The 21,047-nt window shown below is 42.4% G+C and overlaps 1 protein-coding gene across 3 annotated transcripts; it reads left to right on the top strand.

Annotated features, from left to right (window-relative positions):
- Positions 1 to 515: 515 nt before the first annotated feature.
- On the top strand, positions 516 to 21,043 carry EFCAB14 (EF-hand calcium binding domain 14). Of its 3 annotated transcripts, XM_086463134.1 has the most exons (12): positions 516 to 691; positions 1,627 to 1,775; positions 5,084 to 5,229; positions 7,142 to 7,240; positions 12,078 to 12,188; positions 13,051 to 13,131; positions 13,991 to 14,182; positions 14,854 to 14,939; positions 15,548 to 15,555; positions 16,121 to 16,225; positions 17,029 to 17,160; positions 18,046 to 21,043. In XM_086463134.1, the coding sequence occupies exons 1-12, from the start codon at positions 516 to 518 to the stop codon at positions 18,219 to 18,221; spliced, it is 1,461 nt and encodes a 486-aa protein (XP_086319260.1). In that variant the 3' UTR covers positions 18,222 to 21,043. The 3 variants fall into 3 exon arrangements, with proteins under 3 accessions (XP_086319260.1, XP_086319259.1, XP_086319261.1); XM_086463133.1 differs by lacking the exon at positions 15,548 to 15,555 and having other exon boundaries at positions 14,854 to 14,934; positions 16,114 to 16,225; XM_086463135.1 differs by lacking the exons at positions 15,548 to 15,555; positions 17,029 to 17,160 and having other exon boundaries at positions 14,854 to 14,934; positions 16,114 to 16,225.
- The last annotated feature ends 4 nt before the right edge of the window (positions 21,044 to 21,047 follow it).

The following is a 21,047-nucleotide window of genomic DNA, read 5'->3' as shown; positions in this document are numbered from 1 at the left end:
TCTTTGGGAGCAAGGGGCCTCACCGAGCCTGCTGGGCGAGGGGATGGAGTATAACCGCGGAGGGAGGTACCAGCCGGGCCGTGTGCCTCATCTCGGCTGCTTCCAGCAGCCCCCTTCACCGCTGGTCCCACCCGCCGGGGACGGGACTCGAACTCGTGGTTCCTCCGCGCGTTTCCAGGCCTCCTTGGCGGGTGCGCCTGGGCCTTTAAGCCCCAGCCGGGACGGTCCCGCACTGCCCAATGGGAACGCGGCTTGCTGGCAGGTGGAGGGGGCGGGACGCGGCGGGGCCGGGAGCAGCCATGGCGCGGGCGGGGCGGGCGGAGGTAGCGGGGCCGGGCGTGCCGCCGCGGGGCCGGCGGGGGAGCAGTGGCCGCGGCCCCGCGGAGCGCCTGTAGCCGCGGCCGGGCCGCAGGCTGGCGAGTCGGGGTGCGCTGGCGGCGGCCGCCGCGGCGGCGGCGGAGGAAAAAGAGGGAGGCGGGAGCCAGCCGCCGGCCGCGCCGCCGCCCCACAAGAGGATGAAGAAGCGGAAGGAACTGAACGCCCTCATCGGCCTGGCCGCCGACGGCCGCAGGAAGAAGCCTGCCAAGAAGGGCTCGGGCCACCGGTTGCTGCGCACTGAGCCGCCCGCCTCCGACTCCGAGTCCAGCTCCGAGGAGGACGAGTTCGCGGGGGCGCGGGGCCGCTGCGGCAAGTGAGTTCTCCGCGGCTGCTGCCGAGTCCCCGGCCCGGTCCTGCCCGCTTGGAGCTCTGTCCTCGGCTCCGGGCCCCGGGCACACCGCGGCGGGGGCCCTTCGCCTCAGCACCGGTCTCTGGGGCGGAGCTGGAGGCGGCCGCGTTGCTTTCAGCGGGTCAGCTTCGCGGTTGTGGGGGTTTGTGGGGCGCTGGGGACCTCCAGGGGAGAGCTGGAGCTGCACTGAGAGTGCACCGAGAGCCCAGCAGGTCACCTGGATGGGGGTAGAAGGAGATCCGAACCGTCCTCTGGCTTTTCTCTTCTTGTTTTTTTCTGTTTTACAATCACCGCAACTGAAGTCCTTAGAGCAGCTCGGGGTCAGTTGCTTGAAATGTTGAGCACACTTATCCCTGTGTTTAGCGTGGCCTAATCCTGTGTCTGCGAGCTGATGCAGTGCTGGTTTTCTCGTGGACATGACGTGCTTTTGCCAATAAATAAACTTTTCAGTTAAATAACAGCATCATTTATGGGCCTCTAAGAAAAATTGAAAGTAGGCATGTTGCAGGGAAGCTTAGGCTGTTACAGTTTAGGATAATCTAGAAATATTTGTCATAATGACATGGTAGTACCCTTTCTTGAAGCCTTCTTTCTAAGCTATCGAGCAGATGTTCCTAATGTAAGTTTATGTGAGCAGAGCAGGAAACTTTAGTATGAGAAACCTGACAGCTGCTCTTAAATAGGCTAGATGTACCTCCTGAGGATAAATTGAACAGAGAGTAATAGCCCTGAGCTCGCTGGATAGTCTTATTTGTTCTGGAAAAGCTCTTCATTAGCTCTTGTAAGCCAAAACATGTGCTGTTCCAGCACTGTCTCTTACTTCCATAGCATAGCATTTAAAGTAAAACTTTTCTAGGTATTGTTGAATGTTCACAATCTGTTGTTTTTGTTTTATCCAGGGGAGACTATCTACGATGCTGCAAGTTCTGTTACCCATTATGTGCTTTTGTCATTCTTGCTGCTTGTGTGGTAGCGTGCGTTGGCTTAGTCTGGATGCAGGTAGCTCTCAAGGAGGATCTGGATGCTATAAAGGAAAAGTTTCGAACTAGTAAGTATAAATGTAACTACACTATTTCACATTTGCTTTGGGCAGTATGAAGAGCTTTAGTTGCCTACCTGCTTATTCAAGGTCTGAAAGTACTGAGTAGATAGACTGCCCCTGAACTGAGGAGTCCTCTGAACCAAAAACACTTGGAGGCTGGGTGAATCTTGGGCAAATGTTAGATAGTCTCACCTGCTCTGTATCTTCTGAGGAGCAGGGACACTGGACTAGGTGGGCCTGTAGTTGCTTGTACATACGTTTCTAAAATTCCTGACTTTGGTCTGGGGAGTGCTGTCTTCCAAGGGAAGCCACTATTTAGAAATAAAAAGTTCTGATCAGACCTGTAAAAGCAGTCTAGGGGATTTTGATGCAACCCTTAAAAAATTAATGGAAAACAGTGTTCTTGTCTTGAGCTGTTTTAAAAACCTCTAGTACTTGCTATGATATTACTGCAGTTTGAATGTTGCTTTGGTGTTATGTTTTTTTCTTTGTATTCTCTGCATGTTTATCTTGCTTGCATTGACCTGTTCTTGTTCAGCTTTTGTATCATGTTGCATATGGTGTCGAGTCATATCATGTTTAATACTTTGTAATGTGGAGTTAAGGTGAAGCATTTTGCTGTGTTTTCACTGTCCATGTAAGATTTCAATATTGCAAGTTCTGTAGTGCTGAGGTATAATAAATGGTGAGGTTTGCATGTAACATATGCTCTTGGTTCTCTGTGCCTCACCTCTGGACACAATATATGTTTTGGTGCCTTCCTTTAGTAGTGTTTAAAATCCTATATATTGAAAAAGGCAAGGATAAATTGAGGAGCTGTGTGAATGGAGCAGAAGAGAATGAAGCTTAAGCATTCAGATGGTCTCTATTTGCTTCAGGAAAGCTAGCTGGTTCCATTTTGCCTGAGGAGCGCCGCTGTTGACTGCGGGTTCTGACCCATAGCTTTGGTCTTCATCTTGTGATTTTTGTGCCCAGGACTTGGAAGATGACCTTAAGAATAGGCCTGGTGAAATCAATTACAAAAATTAGGAGGCTGCTAGGGCTGGAGGTAGGCAGAAGGCTTGATTTGCTTGTGGTAAAAGAGGTATTGAGGAAATGTGTATGGAAATTCTTTGCTGTTGGTGTTCAGGGCTTTGTGTTCAGATGTGCAACTCTGCTATGAGGTAGGAAGTTGTCTGCCAGTGTAGAACCTGCTGGCTGGCTGGGAGTGAGAGAAAGTGTTGCTGATAGATGTGCTTTTATATTAACTCATACAGAACTCTGAAAGTTAGCAGTAACTGGTGTCCACCAGTTATGGAGGATACCTGCAGTTACAGGCGCTGCTTTGTGGCTGTGAGTATACTGAACAGCTCTGCAGTAGCTGTTTCTGTGTTCTGGGTAAGCTGACTGCCATCCTTCATGGACCGGTCTGCTTTAAGTGTGTACTGGCAGTAAAACCTTGCATGATGACACCATTTGTTGGCTTTGGTGTAGTTGAGTTTCATCATTCCTGTTCTACATAGACCTCTCTGTCAAAGCAGTTGTTCTCTCTGAGCTTACTGTGTGGCAGATGTGCTTGTCTTCTCCTTAATAACTGTGATAGGAAAGCTGTGTGTTTAATACTTCGTCTAGTGATAAGTCTCAGATTTCCTTGCTACTGTAATAGCATGCCTAGAAGCTGGATGGGAGTCCCATAGTGAGGCACAACATTAAAAACGACAACAAAAAAGCAGACAGCAAGAATAACTTGGTTCCAAAAGGTATAATTGTGCATTGGTGAGATGCATGAGTGGATGGAGAAACAAAGGCATGGGATCTGTCTGTCCTAGAGCAAGCTTGGAAAAAGAACCTTTCTTCTCTGAATCTTTATCCAGATTTTTTCCCCCATAAGAGCATATTCCCGTGGCGGTATTTGTTCGTGTTCTGCCATCCTTCGAACAAACAGTATGGTACGAGTGCTTTTTAAATATAAGACGTCTTTGCATCTAGTATGTTTGGGTAGGGGAAAGTCATTTCAGGGTTTCCCTTCAGTTGTTAGTAATGGTGCTAAGAATGCATACAGTACTTAACCTTCCTAGCACTGCAAAATATTCTTGAGTGGAGTCTCCCTGTACACAATGAGAGTGGCAAACCAGAAAATACTTTGTCTACAAGAGCTTCTGAAACATCAGATTCAGTGTGAAACACTTGTGTCAAATGCACAATTAGCTTTCAGTCTGTTTTGGCTAAAATACATCTTTCAAGATCTTAAAGTGTTACTTAGATCTTGGGTGATCAATGCATTTTACTCTCTAGCTAGAGATGACTTTTGGGACTTGCTTCAAGAAAAGTGAAGTGGGGTTTTTGAAGGTGTGCGGCTCTCCAGTTGTGTGCATTTGGGCATCCGCTCCGTGGGCATAAAGCACTCCTGAAGGCTTCCCCTTTTGACTGGGTGGGTCACACATGGAAATTTGTTCTGGAAGCTGCCAGCTATGTACCACTCAGGTCCCACTGCTCTTGGCATTCTGGTCTGAACAGTGGCGGTTTGTTGTGGAGCATTCCAGTGCTTCAATACAGGGTGGAGGTGCAGGTTTTGGAGAACTGTCATCTCTGTTTCAAAACCTTTGCTTATTTGTTTCCCAGACCTAGGGATTTAGGATTGCCTAATAGCGCTTGCAGCTAAACAGCTTAGTCACTGCAGACCTGGAAGAGCTGCATTTCTGAGGCTGGTTTGAATTGGTTTGAGCTGCATGTTTCCCCCTTCCTGTAGTATTAACTGCAGTAACAACTGACTTTATTTTCAAGATCCTTATTTACCAACAGATGTTGGTGTATAAGCTTGTACTTTTTTTTTTTTCAATTGTCTTTCTGTCACACAGAACAACTGTAATTACGTTAATCTCTTTGGAATTCACTTCATCACCAGCAGCCTCTTTGCAGGCTTGAAAAGGGCCCTGAGGTTCATTTCATGTGCCTCCTTTGCCCTGGTTCTGTTGGCAATTCTTACTCACAGTTCCATTGCTATTTTGTGTTCCTCTGTGAAAGTAATGCAAAATAACTGCACCAAATAAAGACCTGCTGAGGCTTGCCAGAATGACAGTATCATTGCAAAACATTAAATTTAGTATGATCTCTCTGCAGACATTAGTACTCTTAAAACCAAAGAGAGCTGTCATTCTGAACAAACACTTAGTGCTGAATTGGCAATAAAACCATATGTAGAAACTGTTACTGCCGCCTTTTGCTGCTGTAGATGTTGCTGCTTTTAATTTGTTTTCTGCCTTTCAATGTTGTCTACCTGGACTTTGTTGTTTTTTTTTAAAACAAATGTAATTTTTTTTTTTGGGTTTTTCTAGTGGAATCTAATCAAAAAACATCGTTCCAAGAGATTCCTAAACTGAATGAAGATTTGGTGCAGACGCAAAAGCAGCTAGAACAAATTGAGACGGGAGAACTGGGGCTAAATAAAATTTGGATAAATATCACAGAGATCAATAAACAGGTGAGAGGGATCAGTGCTGGGTTTTGAAAAATAATAAAATATTCTATTCAAATGTATTTTTACAGAAATTAATTTCAAGTACAATGCTGAGCTTTTATCTAAGGACTTCTGTGACCATATGCTAAACTTCTTTTTTTAAAGATAAAATGGAGCATAAGCCTCGTTATTAAACAAGCAAAAGAATTTTGAGCATCCAGTTGGATGCCGAAGACTGGTCGTAAAGAGGAGAAATCACATAACTGGTGGAAAGACTTCAGGCAGAATTTAAAAGAACCTGAGAACTGGGCAGTTCTTAATTTTCCTGCCAAATAATTCTTATGTTTATGATGAGAGGTTTGACATTTCAGATTACTGAGAGTGTCTTCAAACGTTTCATAAGCATGGAAAAGTTACCTGAATCCATGCAACTTTATGCTGCTACAAATGAAACACTGGTGTCTTGCGAATATAATATCTGCTAATACATGCTCGGAATCTGAGCTGGTGTAAATCTTTGCTCTGTTTACGTGGCTAGAACTAAGCCACTTAACAGAAAGCTGTTTCCTCAGCTGCTGTATTAAGTCATGCTTCAAACAAAGCATCCAGCAAGGCTCTTACTGAAATTCTTGCCTTGGAGGGTAAAAGTTCAGAGCTGCTCACAGTTAGTGTTATCAAGTAATGCGTGTGGGGAATCCTCCCTGACACTGGTGCTTTGGGTTTAATTTTTAAGAGTGCTAAGATGCCTGCTCAAATTGGTTTTTCTTCAGTCCCATGCAGTGGTTAGGTGCTTAGTGGAGCACATAAATACATGTGAAAATTTGACTGACTTTCTTTGGCATCTGACTGTGCATTGTCCACACGTATTTAGATGCTTCATTGGACTCTTAAAATGCTATCATCTGCACCTGGATATTGAAGATACTTGCACATGGTTCTTGCAGGCCCTGGAGTTCAGGTCTATTTACAGTCTGAGCCAGTTCTTCTGGGGATCAAAACTTAGTTACTGGTTTTTTGTTTCCATGAATTGTTGGGATGTGCTGCTGGGAATTATTTCAGCCAATACTCACAGCTGTGGAACCAGAGACTCTGTACGCCAGCTGATAAACATTGGCCTAATGCAAAATTAGGAACTTGCCCATTTCCTTAGCTTGCGAAGCAACTTATTTTTTTTTTTTTAGCCAGAAGGAAGTGGGTTTTATCCGCTCTACATTTGTTCTCAAATGTCAGAATAAATTATTTTTCTTTGTTTTGACTACTGATGGCTTCAAATTGATCTTCAAGTGATAGTGTTGGCGATTAATAACTGGCATGTACTTGGTTTTAATTTATTTGACAGCCTCTCAATTGGAATGAATAAGTAATCTTGAAGACCCATTGAATAACTTGCTCTCTGGGTAAAACAGTTGACAGAAATTGAGTTAACCTGCTCTACCTGGATTGTCATTGTTCCAGTTCTGTAGCAGAAGGTTTGGGTGATATGTGCAACTCTTTGCCCGTCGCTCAGCTAGAGAAGTTGCATGGCTTTGCTGGGTTTTGCTAGGCAGGTTTGATTGCTAAATGCAGAAGTGGATGACTGTTCCTCCACGTAAGGGCTTCTTGTGCAATTTTTTAACTTTCTCTTGGGCAACAGCCTCTCTCTAAGGGATGAGTGTAAAATGGGCAGAGGGTACCTTGTTGAAAAGAAGGGGCTTCTATGGCTTTCATTCAGTTCAAAAAAAAAAAAAAAAAAAAAAGAAATCTTGCTTCTTTTGCAAGAGGCAGAATATTTTAAATGTAGCCTAGGCAGGACTTCTAACCTAGACACAGGGGTGTTTTGTGTGAGTCTACATATATAATTTTGTCTTTCCTAATGTTTTAGTGTTACAGATTAAGTCATTAGTATTGAAGAAGGTCAGAATCAGACTAGTTCTAAATATTCCTTTTTGTTTTTTAGATATCACTATTGACCTCAGCAGTAAATCATCTCAAAACCAGCATGAAGTCTGCTTCTGATCTGATTTCTCTTCCTCTCACAGTAGAGAAACTTCAGAAGGCAAGTACTGTAAATATGGCTATTGATGAATGTGTTCTGTGCTGCTAAGCTGCAGCTGGGCTCTTGGGGACAGCCATGACAGCAGGAGTTACCCGACTTGCCTGTGAGGAATAATTGCTTCTCTTGTTTTTAAACTGGACTTTCTGTGCTTAATATTGTATGGTCCTATGATAATGTGTAGCAGGTAAAAAAGTTGAAGGCCTTGTTTTCCCCTTTCTGGAAGTGTGTTTGTTTGTATTATGTTGTCACATCTTTACCTTGGAGCTGATCTTTCTGGTTGCTTTCTTTCAGGTTGCTAATCTTAATATCAGTTAAGATACTTGCAAAAAGTCTGCGCGCAGTTTTACAATCTGCTTGCAAATAGGTGTTTGTTTAGCTTTTTCAATTGGAAAAGAAAATGGATTGCTTTCTGGAAAGCTTCCTCATCTCGCTCTTCATTTACAGACTTGAGGCAGGTAGGGGTCTACTTGAGAGTGGTGGGCCTGGTGTTCAGTACATGCGCAGCAAAACATGAATTGTACTGGGATGGTTTTCTGACAATCCCTTGAAAAGTGGGCCCTACTGGATAACACAAGGTTACTTTTAAAGTGAGTTCTGTTCATACGATGTCTTACCGTGTGTCTTAGCTGAGCATTCTTTACCAAAGAACTGTGCCGTTTATTTTGGTAAAAAGAATGGCTTGTTGAAACTTCCCTAGCTCTTCCATGGCAGTTCTGTTTATTTAGCAATAAACGTTTATATTGGGGTAACACGTAATGTCAGTCCAGTCTTGTGGCTTTTATGGATTTCCACTTCTAATTTCCTGTCACTACAAAATTAATGTATAATCAACAAGTTAGTCATCTGCAAGCAGTTAGTGTGGTTTGGCTGTTCACGCTGCTAGAATTTCTTTTTCTGGGAGGACTACAAAGCTATTATGAGTGTGCTGGGTTTTCACTGTGTCTTATCAGAAGGAAGTCTTCAGGCAGTAAGTAGTCTGGAACCTGCGCCTACTTTATATATAGGTAAATATAAAATACATAAAAACCTTGTTGTCATCTTGCTGCCTTCAGTACTGTCAGGACAAAGTGTTAGGGTCAGCAGGTTTCAGCTTGCAGTGATCAGCTGAACAGGAAGGCTTTTTCATGTTGAAGTAAGTCCATCCTTGGTCACACTTCATGAAAATCGGAGATCTTGGAAAGTTTAGAGTTTTTTCTAGTCTCTGCTGTTGAGTCTAAGTAAGGTGTTAGATGTGGCATCTGTTTCCCCTGCTCGCTTGATGCTATCTTACTTGCATTTATGTTTTGGAAGGTTGATGCAATAAAAATGAGAGAAACTATTCAGAGGTTTAAATACAATGGTTTTAATGGTTTGTAAGTGTCATGTTGATAAAAAGTGATAGGTTTCCAGACTTGGGCTTCTTTTTGACCTCTGTGTGCATGCTGCACTACCTCCTGTCACACAGGAGAACTTCGGTATCTGTGGGTAGCCCGGCTTTTGATAGCCCTGGTGAAAAATCTGCTGCTCAACTGTCCATTGCATCTAGCTGTCTTTGGAATTACCTGCCTTTCTTGGAAGAAATTATCTATCAGCAGTCCTGACTAACCAGAAAGTCCCAGCTGCCTGGTGGTTAGCAAATGTGACACCCATCTACAAGAAGGGCTGGAAGGAGGATCTGGGGAACTGCAGGCCTGTCAGCCTGACCTTGGTGCCACAGAAGGTTATGGAGCGGTTCATCTTGAGTGCCATCACATTGCACATACTGGACAATGAGGTGATCAGGCCCAGTCACATGGGTTTATGAAAGGCAGGTCCTGCTTGACTAACCAGATGTCCTTCTGTGACAAGGTGACCTGCTTAGATGAGGGAAAGGCTGTGGATGTTGTCTACCCGGACTTTAGTAAAGCCTTTGACACCATTTCCCACAGCATTCTGCTGGAGAAACTGGCTGCTCTTGGCTTGGACAGGCTTATGCTTCGCTGGGTAAAAAAACCGGCTGCATGGCTGGGCCCAAAGAGTGGTGGTGAATGGAGTTCAATCCAGTTGGTGGCCAGTCACAAGTGGTTTTCCCCAGGGCTCAGTACTGGGACCAGTTCTGTTTAGTATCTTTATCAATGATCTGGACGAGGAGATCAAGTGCACCCTCAGTAAGTTCACAGATGACACTGAGTTGGGCAGGAGTGTTGATCTGCTTGAGGGTAGGAGGGCTCTGCAGAGGGACATGGACAGGCTGGATCGATGGGCCGAGGCCAATGCTATGAGGTTCAACAAGGCCAATTGCTGGTTCTTGCACTTGTGCCACAACAACCCCACGCAACGCTACAGGCTTGGGGATGAGTGGCTGGAAAGCTGCCTGAGGGAAAAGGACCTGGGGGTGCTGGTCAACAGCCGGCTGAACATGAGCCAGCAGTGTGCCCAGGTGGCCTAGAAGGCCAACAGCGTCCTGGCCTGTATCAGAAATAGTGTGGCCAGCAGGAGTAGGTGTCCTGGTTTAAGCTAGAACAGAACCAATTCTCAGTTCAGTCATTTTACGTTTCAGCCAAGTGACTAAGTGACTTTCTGAAGTTAATGGTGTATTTTTTTCCAGGCAGTGTCTGCTTCTAGAAGTGATAGTAATTGATGTTTATAGTTAACTACTAAGGAATGGTATGCAGAAAGGCTCTTTCTTACACTTGCTTCTATAAAAACAAAGGTGACTGCTAAATCTTGTGTGCCGTGTTGAAGTGCTGTAAGTAAAAATGTCATATCTGCAGGGAGGAGCAGACAGAACAGATGATCCAAACCTGACCAGCAAAGTGTTCCAGTCCATATACATCATATTCGGTATAGAGCTGAGGGATCACAAGGGTCAAACCCTCTTCTTCTGTGGGCGGTGTCCGTGGAGGACGCTGTCCGTTCTTCTGCCTTCGATCCCAATCCATGCATAACTGAATCCAGTTCCTGAATGCAGTTCTTGTCTGCTGCTGAGTCCAGTCTGGGACTTCCCAGTGCCTGCCCTGCAGCATCCGCGGTGACGTGATTGTCATCGGGGAGGTCAATACTGGTTTTGTATATATTGTATTGTTATTAATCTTTTCTTTTTATTGTTATTGTTTCATTAAAGCAGTTTTAGAGGGGTTTTTTGAGTGTTTTTGCCTCATTTCCCTTCCCCTGCTGGGAAGGGAGAAGGGTTAATAGAGAGCATCTATCATTTGTTTAGTGACCTGCCCAGCCTTAACTGGTGACAGTAGGGAAGTGATTGTTCCTTTGTACTCGGCACCTCAAATGCTGTGTGCAGTTTTGGGCCCCTCCCTACAGGAAAGACATTGAGGTGCTGGAGTGCATCCAAAGAAGAGCAACAAAGCAGGTGAAGCATCTAGAGAACAAGTCCTGTGAGGAGTGGCTGAGTTTGGAGAAGAGGAGGCTGAGGGGAGACCTTATTGCTCTATATAGCTACTTGAAAGGAGGTTGGAGTGAGGTTGGAGTGGATCTCTTCTCCCAAGTAACAAGCAGCAGGACAAGAGGAAATGGTCTCAAGTTGCGCCAGTGGAGTTTTTAGATTTGCCATTAGGAAAAAGTTCTTCACACAAAGGGTTGTCAGGCACTGGGAACAGGCTGCCCATGGAAGCGGTGGAGTCACTATCCCTGGAGGTATTGAAAAGATGTGCAGATGTGGCACTTGGGGACATGGTTTTGATTCTATGAAAAGGCTGCTATTCTTAGAATAGGATTTTGGTTTTCTTAAGCCTTTTTCCCTCGAGGTACTGTTCCTGAAAGTGGGGAGCTGCTGGCTGGTGTTAGTCCTGAAAGATTACTGAGGGAGTTCCTCTTGAACAGTGACTTTTGTTCAGGCTGATGAAAGGTGCTAAAGGTGTCCTGAGCTCCTCCAGGGCAGGGAGATTGCTTACTGAACCTGTGTTCAGACTTGCAAAATGAAGAGCTGGAAGAAGAGTTGTGTGAATATTGTTTGAATATAGTCTGGGTAGCTAGAGGGTCACTTTAGTGCCTTGAGAGTTTGAGCATAACAGTGTTGTAGGAAAAGGGGATTTTTAGATGGGTTCTGTTTGTTTTAGTGATTGAAGAAAGTATTAAGAATGGAATGAGAAGCATAGGGGCATGCTCTGTCCCGGTACTGTAACTTCACTAGTGTTTGTGAATGTCCTAGCTGACAGTCTGACTCTGATAGGGGCTATGCTGTCAGCTGCTAGAACAGCAGTGCAGCTTTCAGAGTATGTACTTTTCTAAAGTTAGGGCTGGGATTAGGGGGAGTTCACATAGGGGAAGGCAAGGGAAGAATGAGAGCGGCCTAGTCAGAAGCAAATGTGGCTATCAGAGCACACTGACTGTACCTGCAGAATTCACAGAAGCTTTCCTGATGCTGCAGAGCTATTCTTTTGCTTTAAAAAAAAGGCAATACTTGCTTGAAAATCTAATCCGCAGACTAGTTTTGTAGTGTATGATGTGTCTGATGGGTAGCCCTGAAAGACAATTAAGGCAGGATAAATTGGTGATGTCAGCATCCTTGTATTCGGTACAAATACTCCATGTAGAGAAGAGGTAAGATGTCTTCTTATCAGGATTTTTTTTTTTTTTAATCGATACCAGAACACTTGTATTGTTTTGGGAGTGGGAGTAATTTTGGTTGTCTAATTTAAGCTCTCATGGTTTAGAGTGTCTTTGTTTTTTGGCCTGGAGATGCAGTGGGTATAATTTGCAGTTTTGTTGGCAAAGCAAGTTCTGAATACTTCAAATTCACATGCATATTTTTGTGGCAGTGTGCCTGCAGTTTTACTAACAAAACATTATGTTGAGCAGATTGAAACTTTGGGACAGTGCAGTCTGAGGAAGGCTGAAGTTTTTGTCATCTTCTTTATTCCAGACTGTAGCAAACATAGGTAGCATGCTTACCAGTGTTTCTCATGATGTTGAAAATGTACAAACAGCTATTGAAGAATACAAGAAATCCATAGAAATACTCCAGAATGATGTGGTAAGAAAATGAACTGATTTAACACTGTTTTGATGGTTACCTGTCTAATAGGAAATAAGTTCGAGAACTGTGTGGATTTCTGCCTTAGGCCTTCGAAATACTTTTGAAATCTCTGTAGGTGCTGGCTGATACATTAATAAACTAGCCTTCTGATCCCTCTGTGGCGTATCCTATATGGTACCAAGCATGTATTTCTCTGGAGCCAGAATTGTTGGTCCCTACTACACTTACCCTGCAGATTTTTTGCTTCCTGCTATGCAGATGTGGAGCCTTGGGAATCTCTGCTTCTATATGATGCAGGGTACTGGTTATGGTAACTCTGTGCTGTTTTAGAACTGGGGATGGTGGAAACATTGAGATAGTTGATTGGTTGAATTAAGGATTCATATAAGGATGAAATTACTGACCATCTTTACCAGAAACTACTCACTGTATTCTACTGACCTCTCACTTGGGGTTAACAAAGTGAGCCAATAATTAAAGTTTTTCAGCTAAACTGCAATACAGCATTACTTTAATAAGAATACTTGCAGGTAAAGTCTAAATTAGATGCGTTATAAAACTTGATTCATTCAGTCAGTGCTATGAAAACATTGCAGATATGACAGTGTGTATGGTAGCAGTGAAATGTGTATCGACTACTTTATTAAAGGGAGAAGAGCTAATTAGGAGGGTTTAATTAAAATAAATTTGGACATGATATGTTTGAAGGAGAAAACTGTATTAGCCGAGTTAAAATACTGCATGCACAACAGACCTGAGTGTAGCAAAACATTCTTAGCTACAGGCTGCCAGTTATTAAAAGCTTAATATTTTTTTACAGGCATTTGGTAATGTAATTTTCTACCTTTTTTTTCCTTAGAAGGAATTGAAACAGATACCTTCACTTCCCTCCACTGTTGTGCCAAGGACTGAGAGAAATCAGACAGAAAATTGCAGAAAGGTATTTTTCTCCTTTAGAAGAAATATTGGTACAAGTGTCACTGATGTGTAGTGCTTTTGTGTGTTTTGCAGTGTTGTAGTGTACAAAACAGGATGGTTCTTATCAAGACAACAGATAGCATCCTTCAAAACAAAATGTAAGATAATTTTGCTGTAGTTCATTCCTGAGTATGAGCAAACAGGAAAGTACCCTAGTCTGAGAGTATTTTTTGCATTCAAACTGGTCTTTTTACTAAAAGACTGAAACTAATATCCAACAAGTTATAGGTGTACTTTGCTCATGTAAATGGAATTGAGTTAAAGGCTTTTTATAGAATGGATTTTGTGGCAGGTACTTGGCAATCTGAGCAAATTTGGAGGCGTCATGTATTGAGTCACCTTCAATGTAATGAGGTGTGGAAAGCAGGGATTCGGCAACAAGGAAAAAGTATAATATGTGGGTGTTTAGCTGAATGGGTTGGAATGGAATGACTGCATTTATTTACATTTAATACAGTCGATATCATCTTCAAAAATGAATCTTGTGTATAAATATGCCTAGTACATTATATCTTGGGGAAAATAGTTGTTGTGGTTACTAAGCTTGCCCTGGAAAATTAGATGAATAGGCTTTCTGTGTTTGCTGGCACAGCTGAAGTGATTACGTTAGCAACAAAGAGGTTAGCTCTGAGGAAGAATCTCAGTTTCAAACTTTGAAAGCCAGAATACATTTCTGGAAGCTTCCAGTCAGATGTTTTCAGCAGTGTTGGCGAGAGCCAGTCTGAAGTCTGCGCAGTTAAACTGGGTCAGTCACCATGTTCTTATTAGCAAAAGCACTGCAGGGGTTGAGTAAACTGACCTGTGCTGGTTTTATATTTCAGGAAAGCCAATTGCTGCACGCAGCTTTGGAAGAGCTGAATAATACTGTAGTGCCGTACCAAAAGTTGAATGACATCAAGCTTCTAAATGTGGATTTGGCCATTGGTAACCTCAGCCGGAGGGTGATGCTCTTGGAAAACTCTCCCCTTGCTGTGAATAATCTGGACAAAAGAGAGAACTTGTCTACTAATGTGGTAAGTATTTGATGAGTAAGGGTGTCTACTCAGTCTAGTAGTTTCAATACTTTCTATACACTACAGATACCGCTTCTCAAACCTAACTAAAGAAAATGTCAGAATGAGACTTGAGACACTTAAGATTTCATTTTAAAAGGTTGGAAATTGTTCCATATTTCTAAACAGGAATGTTAAGAGCATCTCTGAAGTAGTCTTTTCTTCCCTGTAGTATCTACAGAAAAATGTCCAAAACACCATGACATTTAAGACTTGGGTGGCTGCTTAATGGGATGGGATTCACAAACCTCTAACTATGTTTTAGGAAGGCAGTCTGGCACTGTTAAGACCACTGAGGAGCTACGTGGGCCTCTGGATTGTTCAGCGGTGCTTAAATCCTAAAAAAACCCACCCCAAAACCCAACTAAATATGTTAGTAAATCCTTTCAGTGCTTTCTGTAGGCCATACTGGGGCCATCTCCAAGAACATGTTCTGTATGTTTAGCAATAAGGAACATGCTGACATTGCTGTGGTAAATGATGTAACCCACTGCCTTTGTGTTTGTTCTAGCATGTATTTGTTCTGTTTTATTTTCTTGCTTCATGCTTGCCATATTTGAAGGAAATAAACTCTGTTGTAGAAAATAATAAGCATATGAGTAAACTTGTCTCTCCTCCATTTTTTTCTGTAGGGGAATGCTGCAACTACCTCTCTAAAAGTGGAAAATGAAGATCGACTAGATAATGAAACTCATTCAAGCAGAGAACTGAAGGTAAAGTAAGGAAACACAAATTACACTGAATTAGTAGAGCATGTCATTGTCTTTATAATCATGTTTTAAGTGAGACTTAATTGAGGAAAGATCGGCAAGCAGGCTAATCTGATCAAGTTTCTTTTAAAAGTCCAGAGCAGGGCGACAGCTTATCCACCCCATTTTGGGACAAGAAGTCAATTAGGATGGAAGAGAAGTTGTAATAGTTTAAAGTCTCACCATTCTGACTACACATGGGTAACATAGCAGAGCTGCTGTAGTATCCTTCCACGCAGCTGAAAGAATCTTGGGAGGTTCAGACCATGGTCCAGTGGAACAGGGGACTCTGGCAGCCAGCTCATGAGTAGCCATTGCCACACTCCCAGCAAAGCTAGCCCAGCTATCGTAGGCTCACACCACAAACAGAGTTACAGCATTTATCAAGGTTTAAAAACTTTCTCGGATTGACTTAGAGAAACATTGTGATAATGGAGTCTAGGAATTGATGAAAGCCGTCTCTCAGTAATGGTCTGATGACTGGCTGTGAGCGAGTTTAACAGACTAACTGGCCAAATTGTGGGCTGGGGATAAGAGGCAGTGTTGCTGAGGTTAGTTTCCATCTTCTGGAAAGAAGGCAGATGAGTGAACTGGCTGCACTGTCAGTTCTAGGCTTGGATTGATGTGAACTCAACCTATCCTCTGGAACCTACTCATAAAAAGAGCAAAGGACCTCCCAGTTAAAAAATGTGGTGTTTTTCCTTTGTCAGAAATACAGTGATTCCTGCACTACGGTAATCTGTACTGCAGACAAACATTTGAAACAATTATGCAGTTGAAAGAGTGTATAAATGTTCACTCCAAGTATGTTTGACTGTTAGGATTTTTCAGAATCTTGTTCATTTAGATAAGAAGTACAGAAAGTAAATCAGTGTCTGCAAAATAATTGCCTACTTTTCAGATTGAGGTACTGATGATTCTGTTGTTTTCTTACAGACCATGTGAATGTATTCCTTACAGCTTTCCATAGGTTGCTTTTTTTTAAAGTTTGTTTATTTTTAAATCTTATTTATAATTTAAAACTTGATCAGCCTGGAGACGTCCAAGTCACTCAAAAGTACTTATGTATTTTAAATTACTACTTTTCCTGATCTCCATCTACTGAAGGGGTGCTCTTTAAGAATTTTTTTTTTACATATGCAGGAAACAGGAACTAGAGATTCTCAGGTATCAAAACTAAGAGAGAAGCTTCAGCTGATCAGTGCTCTCACAGGCAAGCCAGAAAATGACAGACCCGTTGAGACAACAAAGGATGGTAAGGATGTCATATAATAGTAATCCGTAAACCTGAGGGTTCCCTGTATAATTCAAAGAATAGCTAATACTTCAGATTTTGGTGAAGGTTATTTCAGCTAAAGTAGTAGGAAACTGATGGCTCTAAACCAGAAACTGTAAATGACTACAGAAGTTTGAAGATGACTTTCAATGTGTCTAGCAGGATTCATGTGCATCAACAGGTTGTATGTGAAGGCATACAGTGATTAACTTGTAGAAGTTTATACCCAGTAACATCTATTTTTGGTTTGTCCAAATCTTAAGTGTAACATAGAGGAAAGGTCTGCGTCTCTGCTGACTTGTCTCACTTCTGCCCTTTAGCTGTATATATTCAGATATATATATATGCTGAAGATAAGATTTGAAATACTTCATTACAAGAGAACTTTACTTGTTAATTTGCTAAGTAGCAACTTGGAAGTTTAGTCCTTGCTGTTGGGCTGATGGCTTGTTCAGTGCTTTCAGGTTGGGAAGTCATTCTTTGTATGGGATTTACAAATATACATCTAGTACAGCATGAAAGGTTAAAGCTTTATAACTGTAAAAAACCCAAGTTTCCTTCCTTGTGCTTTTCTAGTGACTGGTGAAAGGGGACAACACTGCTGTATTCTGAAGCAATTTTGCAGTATTCTTGTCCCATACAGTATCTGTGATGGAAAAAAAAAAAAAGAGAAATAAAAAACCAAAACAAAACCTAATTAGTTCTATCAGATTTTTTTTTTTGTTTCTGCTACCTATAGTTCTGTGGAATTAGTAAGACTAATAGAAATTGTTTTGTAACAGTTGAAAGTAGTCTAAGTACTACAGCAAAGCCCACAGACCTTTCAAGGCTGACTTCAAGGTCAGCTGATGACAACACAGAGGCTAACGGACAGCTGAGGTATCTGTCCTTACCAGGAATTTCCAGCATTGAAGGTACGTCCTTTCTAAACTTTTCTTGTTCTGAATATGTCATGTAAATGTTTAGGGACGATAAGCATAACTGGAATTATGGTAGTGTGGGCATTGTGGGAGAAGTGAGGTGAATTTTAAAAGCTTGAGAACTACAGACTTTAAAAAAAAACAAACAAAAAAAAAAACCCAACAAACACAACTAAAAAAAAAAACCACCACCAACCCAAACCCTGAAAGGAAAGAGTAGCATGTAAAAGAAAATAAATTGGGATTTAAACAGGAGTGTGTGTTATAAGTGAATTGCAATTGTTTTCAGTGACAAAGTGTTATATCAAGTGCCCCAGAGATTGGGAGAGAAGTCAAGGGCAGAATTAGGGTGCTGAAGGAAAATGATGTGAGTGTATATGTTTTGGGTTTTTTTGTCCTTCCTCCCCCCCCCCCCCCCAAGAGAGGGCTGCCTGGTCAAATGAATGTTTTCTGGATCTCGCTGTTTAGTCTCTTTGGCTAGTGAAAAGGGCAGTGCTTTCCACAGGAAATGAACAGACACTTTTCCCTTTATATCGTCTGTGCTGTTGGTATAGCAACAGTCAGAGCTTGCTTTTGTGGAGGGTAACAGCCTCTGTACGCTGTTAGGGGTTGTAGAGCGGGCTATTAGTTGTGACCAGAAAGAGGGATTGCTTTTTTTCAGATTTAATGTAATTTAATGCAGAAATGTTTGTGCTTTTTTTTTTCCTCCTAAACTGTTACTGACAGCTTGTGATGGCACAGAAGGCAAAATACATACTTGGGGATGTTTTGTTTAATTACTGGGTAGTCAGATATAGCACAGTAAAACTAAAAGACCAGCTTATAGGATATGTCTATATACTTAAAGGAGCTGCTTTTCAATCCTTGTTGTCTTTGCAGATCTTCAGAATTTGTTTGAAAAAGCAACTAAAGATGCTGATGGAAAACTATCATATGAAGATCTTCAAAAGCTGCTTGGCTCTACAGCCCAAGAGTCACAGAGCTTGAAGAAATTTGATACAGATGGAGATGAGAGATACTCATTACAAGAACTGAGATTAGCATTAGGTGTATAGGATATATTTAGAAATGTGATATTGATGGATGCTACTGTAGCTACAGAAACTATGGGACAAAAAACTACGTCTGCACTTTCCCAGTGTTTTACTGATCTTTGGAGCTAAATTACTGTACGCGTTACCACCTCTTTTTTCATTTGTGTTTATTGAAAAGAAATTTACAAATTGATATGTCAATAGGACATGATATTGGGACTGCGTTTAAAATCCAGGAAATTCCCAAACTTGGAAACATTTTCCTCTCATTCTTTCCTTTTCAAGGGAGTTCTTGTTTTTAATTTAAAATGTGTACATACTGAAATAAAACTATGGTTTTATATTTCACTGAAATTTGCCTTAAATTAGAGAGCTGCACTTTATGTAGAGCAGAAGGAAATCTGTCTTGTAAAGATAGGCTGCTTCTGCTTGTAAATATTTGAGATAGAGTAAATTATGCATATTTAAGGGGAAGTTTGTCAGGGCTGTGTTGTTAGCTGTTTATAATGAGGGATTGAGCCTAAAAGGGGCGATTAAGACCTTCAGCTAAATTTCTAGTTTTGACTAAGTGTATCCATGAATGAGTTTGGACTCAAGTCAGAGGAAAGCAGGAGTGGTAAATCATGCCCATCTATAGCAGGATTTATTTTTCAAGGGAAGAGTTAAAAGTGTTTTTCATGAGCCTCCAGGAGCAATTACCTGCCAAGTGCTTGGGTTTTCACTTAAGCATTGTTTTAGCTTTGCTGTATTGTGTCCAGATTATATTTTGTGACATGAGCCTATCTGGGTTTTTTGTTTGTTTGGTTGGTTGGTTTTTTTTAAAAAAGAAAACATTGAATAACTGTAACAGATGCTTAAGAGGTAAAAGTCTACAATGCAGCCTGCTGAGTGGCACCTGAATAATTCATGTCTCCGGTACGGTCAGCGATGTGCTAATGGTCACACTGACCGGTCACTGGAGATCTTTTGAACAGTGTTGGTGATGCCGCCAGTTTCTTCCATTCGCTGTTGTTTGGGTCATTCTGATAAAGTGTCCCCAGTAAAGCTCCTGGTCACTAGGAGTGTGAGCGGGTGGGGAATGCCCCACCAAAGTAGACTTATGGGCTATTTCCTGACTAATGCGAACGTGATCACTTCTCGGTACCTTTACCTTTTGTGTTCTCACCAACAGGATGTAAAAAGCAGGACAGGAGTGTGCAGTCGCATTGGCGTTCTCTACTGACACATGTTTTGTTAGTGAGGTTTCGTTTATACTAGTGGATCTGAACGCAGGGTGTGTTTATAACCTTCTGGAGCATAGAAAATGACTTTTGCAGAAGGGATTATCTTGCAGGCTAGATCAGGGCCGAGACAGATGATTTTGCTTACAAATATCACTGGTCTTGTTGGGAGTTTTTTGCATGGCTAGTGAACTGAAGTTGCTCACATTGCTGAAACACCAGTTTATGTGGAAGTTGGTTCATAATTGTTGACTTTTATATAACAGACTGGATGTTTTTATGAATAATTGTATTCTGGAAGTATGAATCAGTGCAGGAATATACAAAATGGAACTGTGTTACCCATTGCCTAGGCTTCTTTCACTGTTGCTCTTCGATCCTGTTTGGGTAATGCAGACGTGACCCAATATGGAAATGCTTTTGATGCGACATTTGAAAACACAGTATTTAAAAACAAAACCAAACCAACCAACCTTGGCTTTTGAGAGGACAAGAAGCCAACACATGCTTCTTGCCACTTCCCACACCATTTTATACACTACTGTATAATTCCTTAACCAAATAAAAAAACCCCGGAGCAATAAAATGTAACCCTTCTGGTATTTTATTTGTACATACTGTATCATAGTCATATGCCAGAGTTTGCAAAATATTTTTGGAAGTTTGATTTGTATGGAATTTAACTTACCATAAAATTTAAAGGATTATTGTATCGCTGTATGAATCTATTGTTTTGTTGCAGTCTGCTTTACTTTTAGAAGGCTTTTCAACAGTAGTAGTGAAACTGTCAGCTAGAGACAGGGTGTGCTGCTCCAGCTGCGCGTGTCCTCTGCCTGTGGCCAGGGAGCCAAGCTTGTCAGTAACTGGCACTGGCACACAGCCGTTCAGTGGTGCTGCTTAATTTGCATGTCAAGAGCATACATGATTGCTAATTGCTCTGGTCACTGCTGTTGTAGGATGGACTTGCACTATCAATTTGACAAAATCCTATCATCCCCAGTACAGCGGTCACTTTTGTTTGGCCTAGGGTAGCCGGCAGCAGTGAGTTTTCTGCTACACCGCTTGTCTCCATCCGGTGTGCTGTCCAAAGCCCCAATGCTGGGTGTTGGCAGCCTCCCTCCCTCGTGTTTTATTCACGCCACAGATGGTAGAGGGCATGAAAGTCACGGGTGCAGTGCATACACTTGTCTGGATCTGCTCTTTTCTGTAGTTCGTGCCAACAGAGGGGCGGTTGAAGGCCCACCCCAGGGGGCTGCGTGTCACTTCGGGTGGCGAGGCCTAAAGAGAAAAGCGATGTCTGAACTCGAAAGCGGCAAAGCGGTGAGAGTGATGGGTCTGGGCTGTAGCAGGAACAAAGCAATGCGCTGCTGAGACTCGCTGTTACCCTGCAATTCTTGTGTTTGTTTTCAGGCTGTATTTGTGGGGGTTTCTTTGGGTGACCCCTGCGTAGAGACCCCTGTGTATCTCTCAGTTCAGTTACTGACTTTACAGGGAACAAAGGCGCCCCGTGCTGGGCGTGCATTGTGCTTCTCTGCTCCGTTGGGTCTGAGCTATGGCACTTCACCCTTTTTCTCATGTAACTCGACTTTTAATTTCCCTAAATAAAGGTTGATTTTCAGTGTGCGTC

The sequence above is a fragment of the Leptosomus discolor genome, chromosome 3 (genome assembly GCF_034619465.1).
Source record: "Leptosomus discolor isolate bLepDis1 chromosome 3, bLepDis1.hap2, whole genome shotgun sequence".
Taxonomy (NCBI): domain Eukaryota; kingdom Metazoa; phylum Chordata; class Aves; order Leptosomiformes; family Leptosomidae; genus Leptosomus; species Leptosomus discolor.
This window is presented reverse-complemented; position numbering and strand designations above follow the sequence as displayed.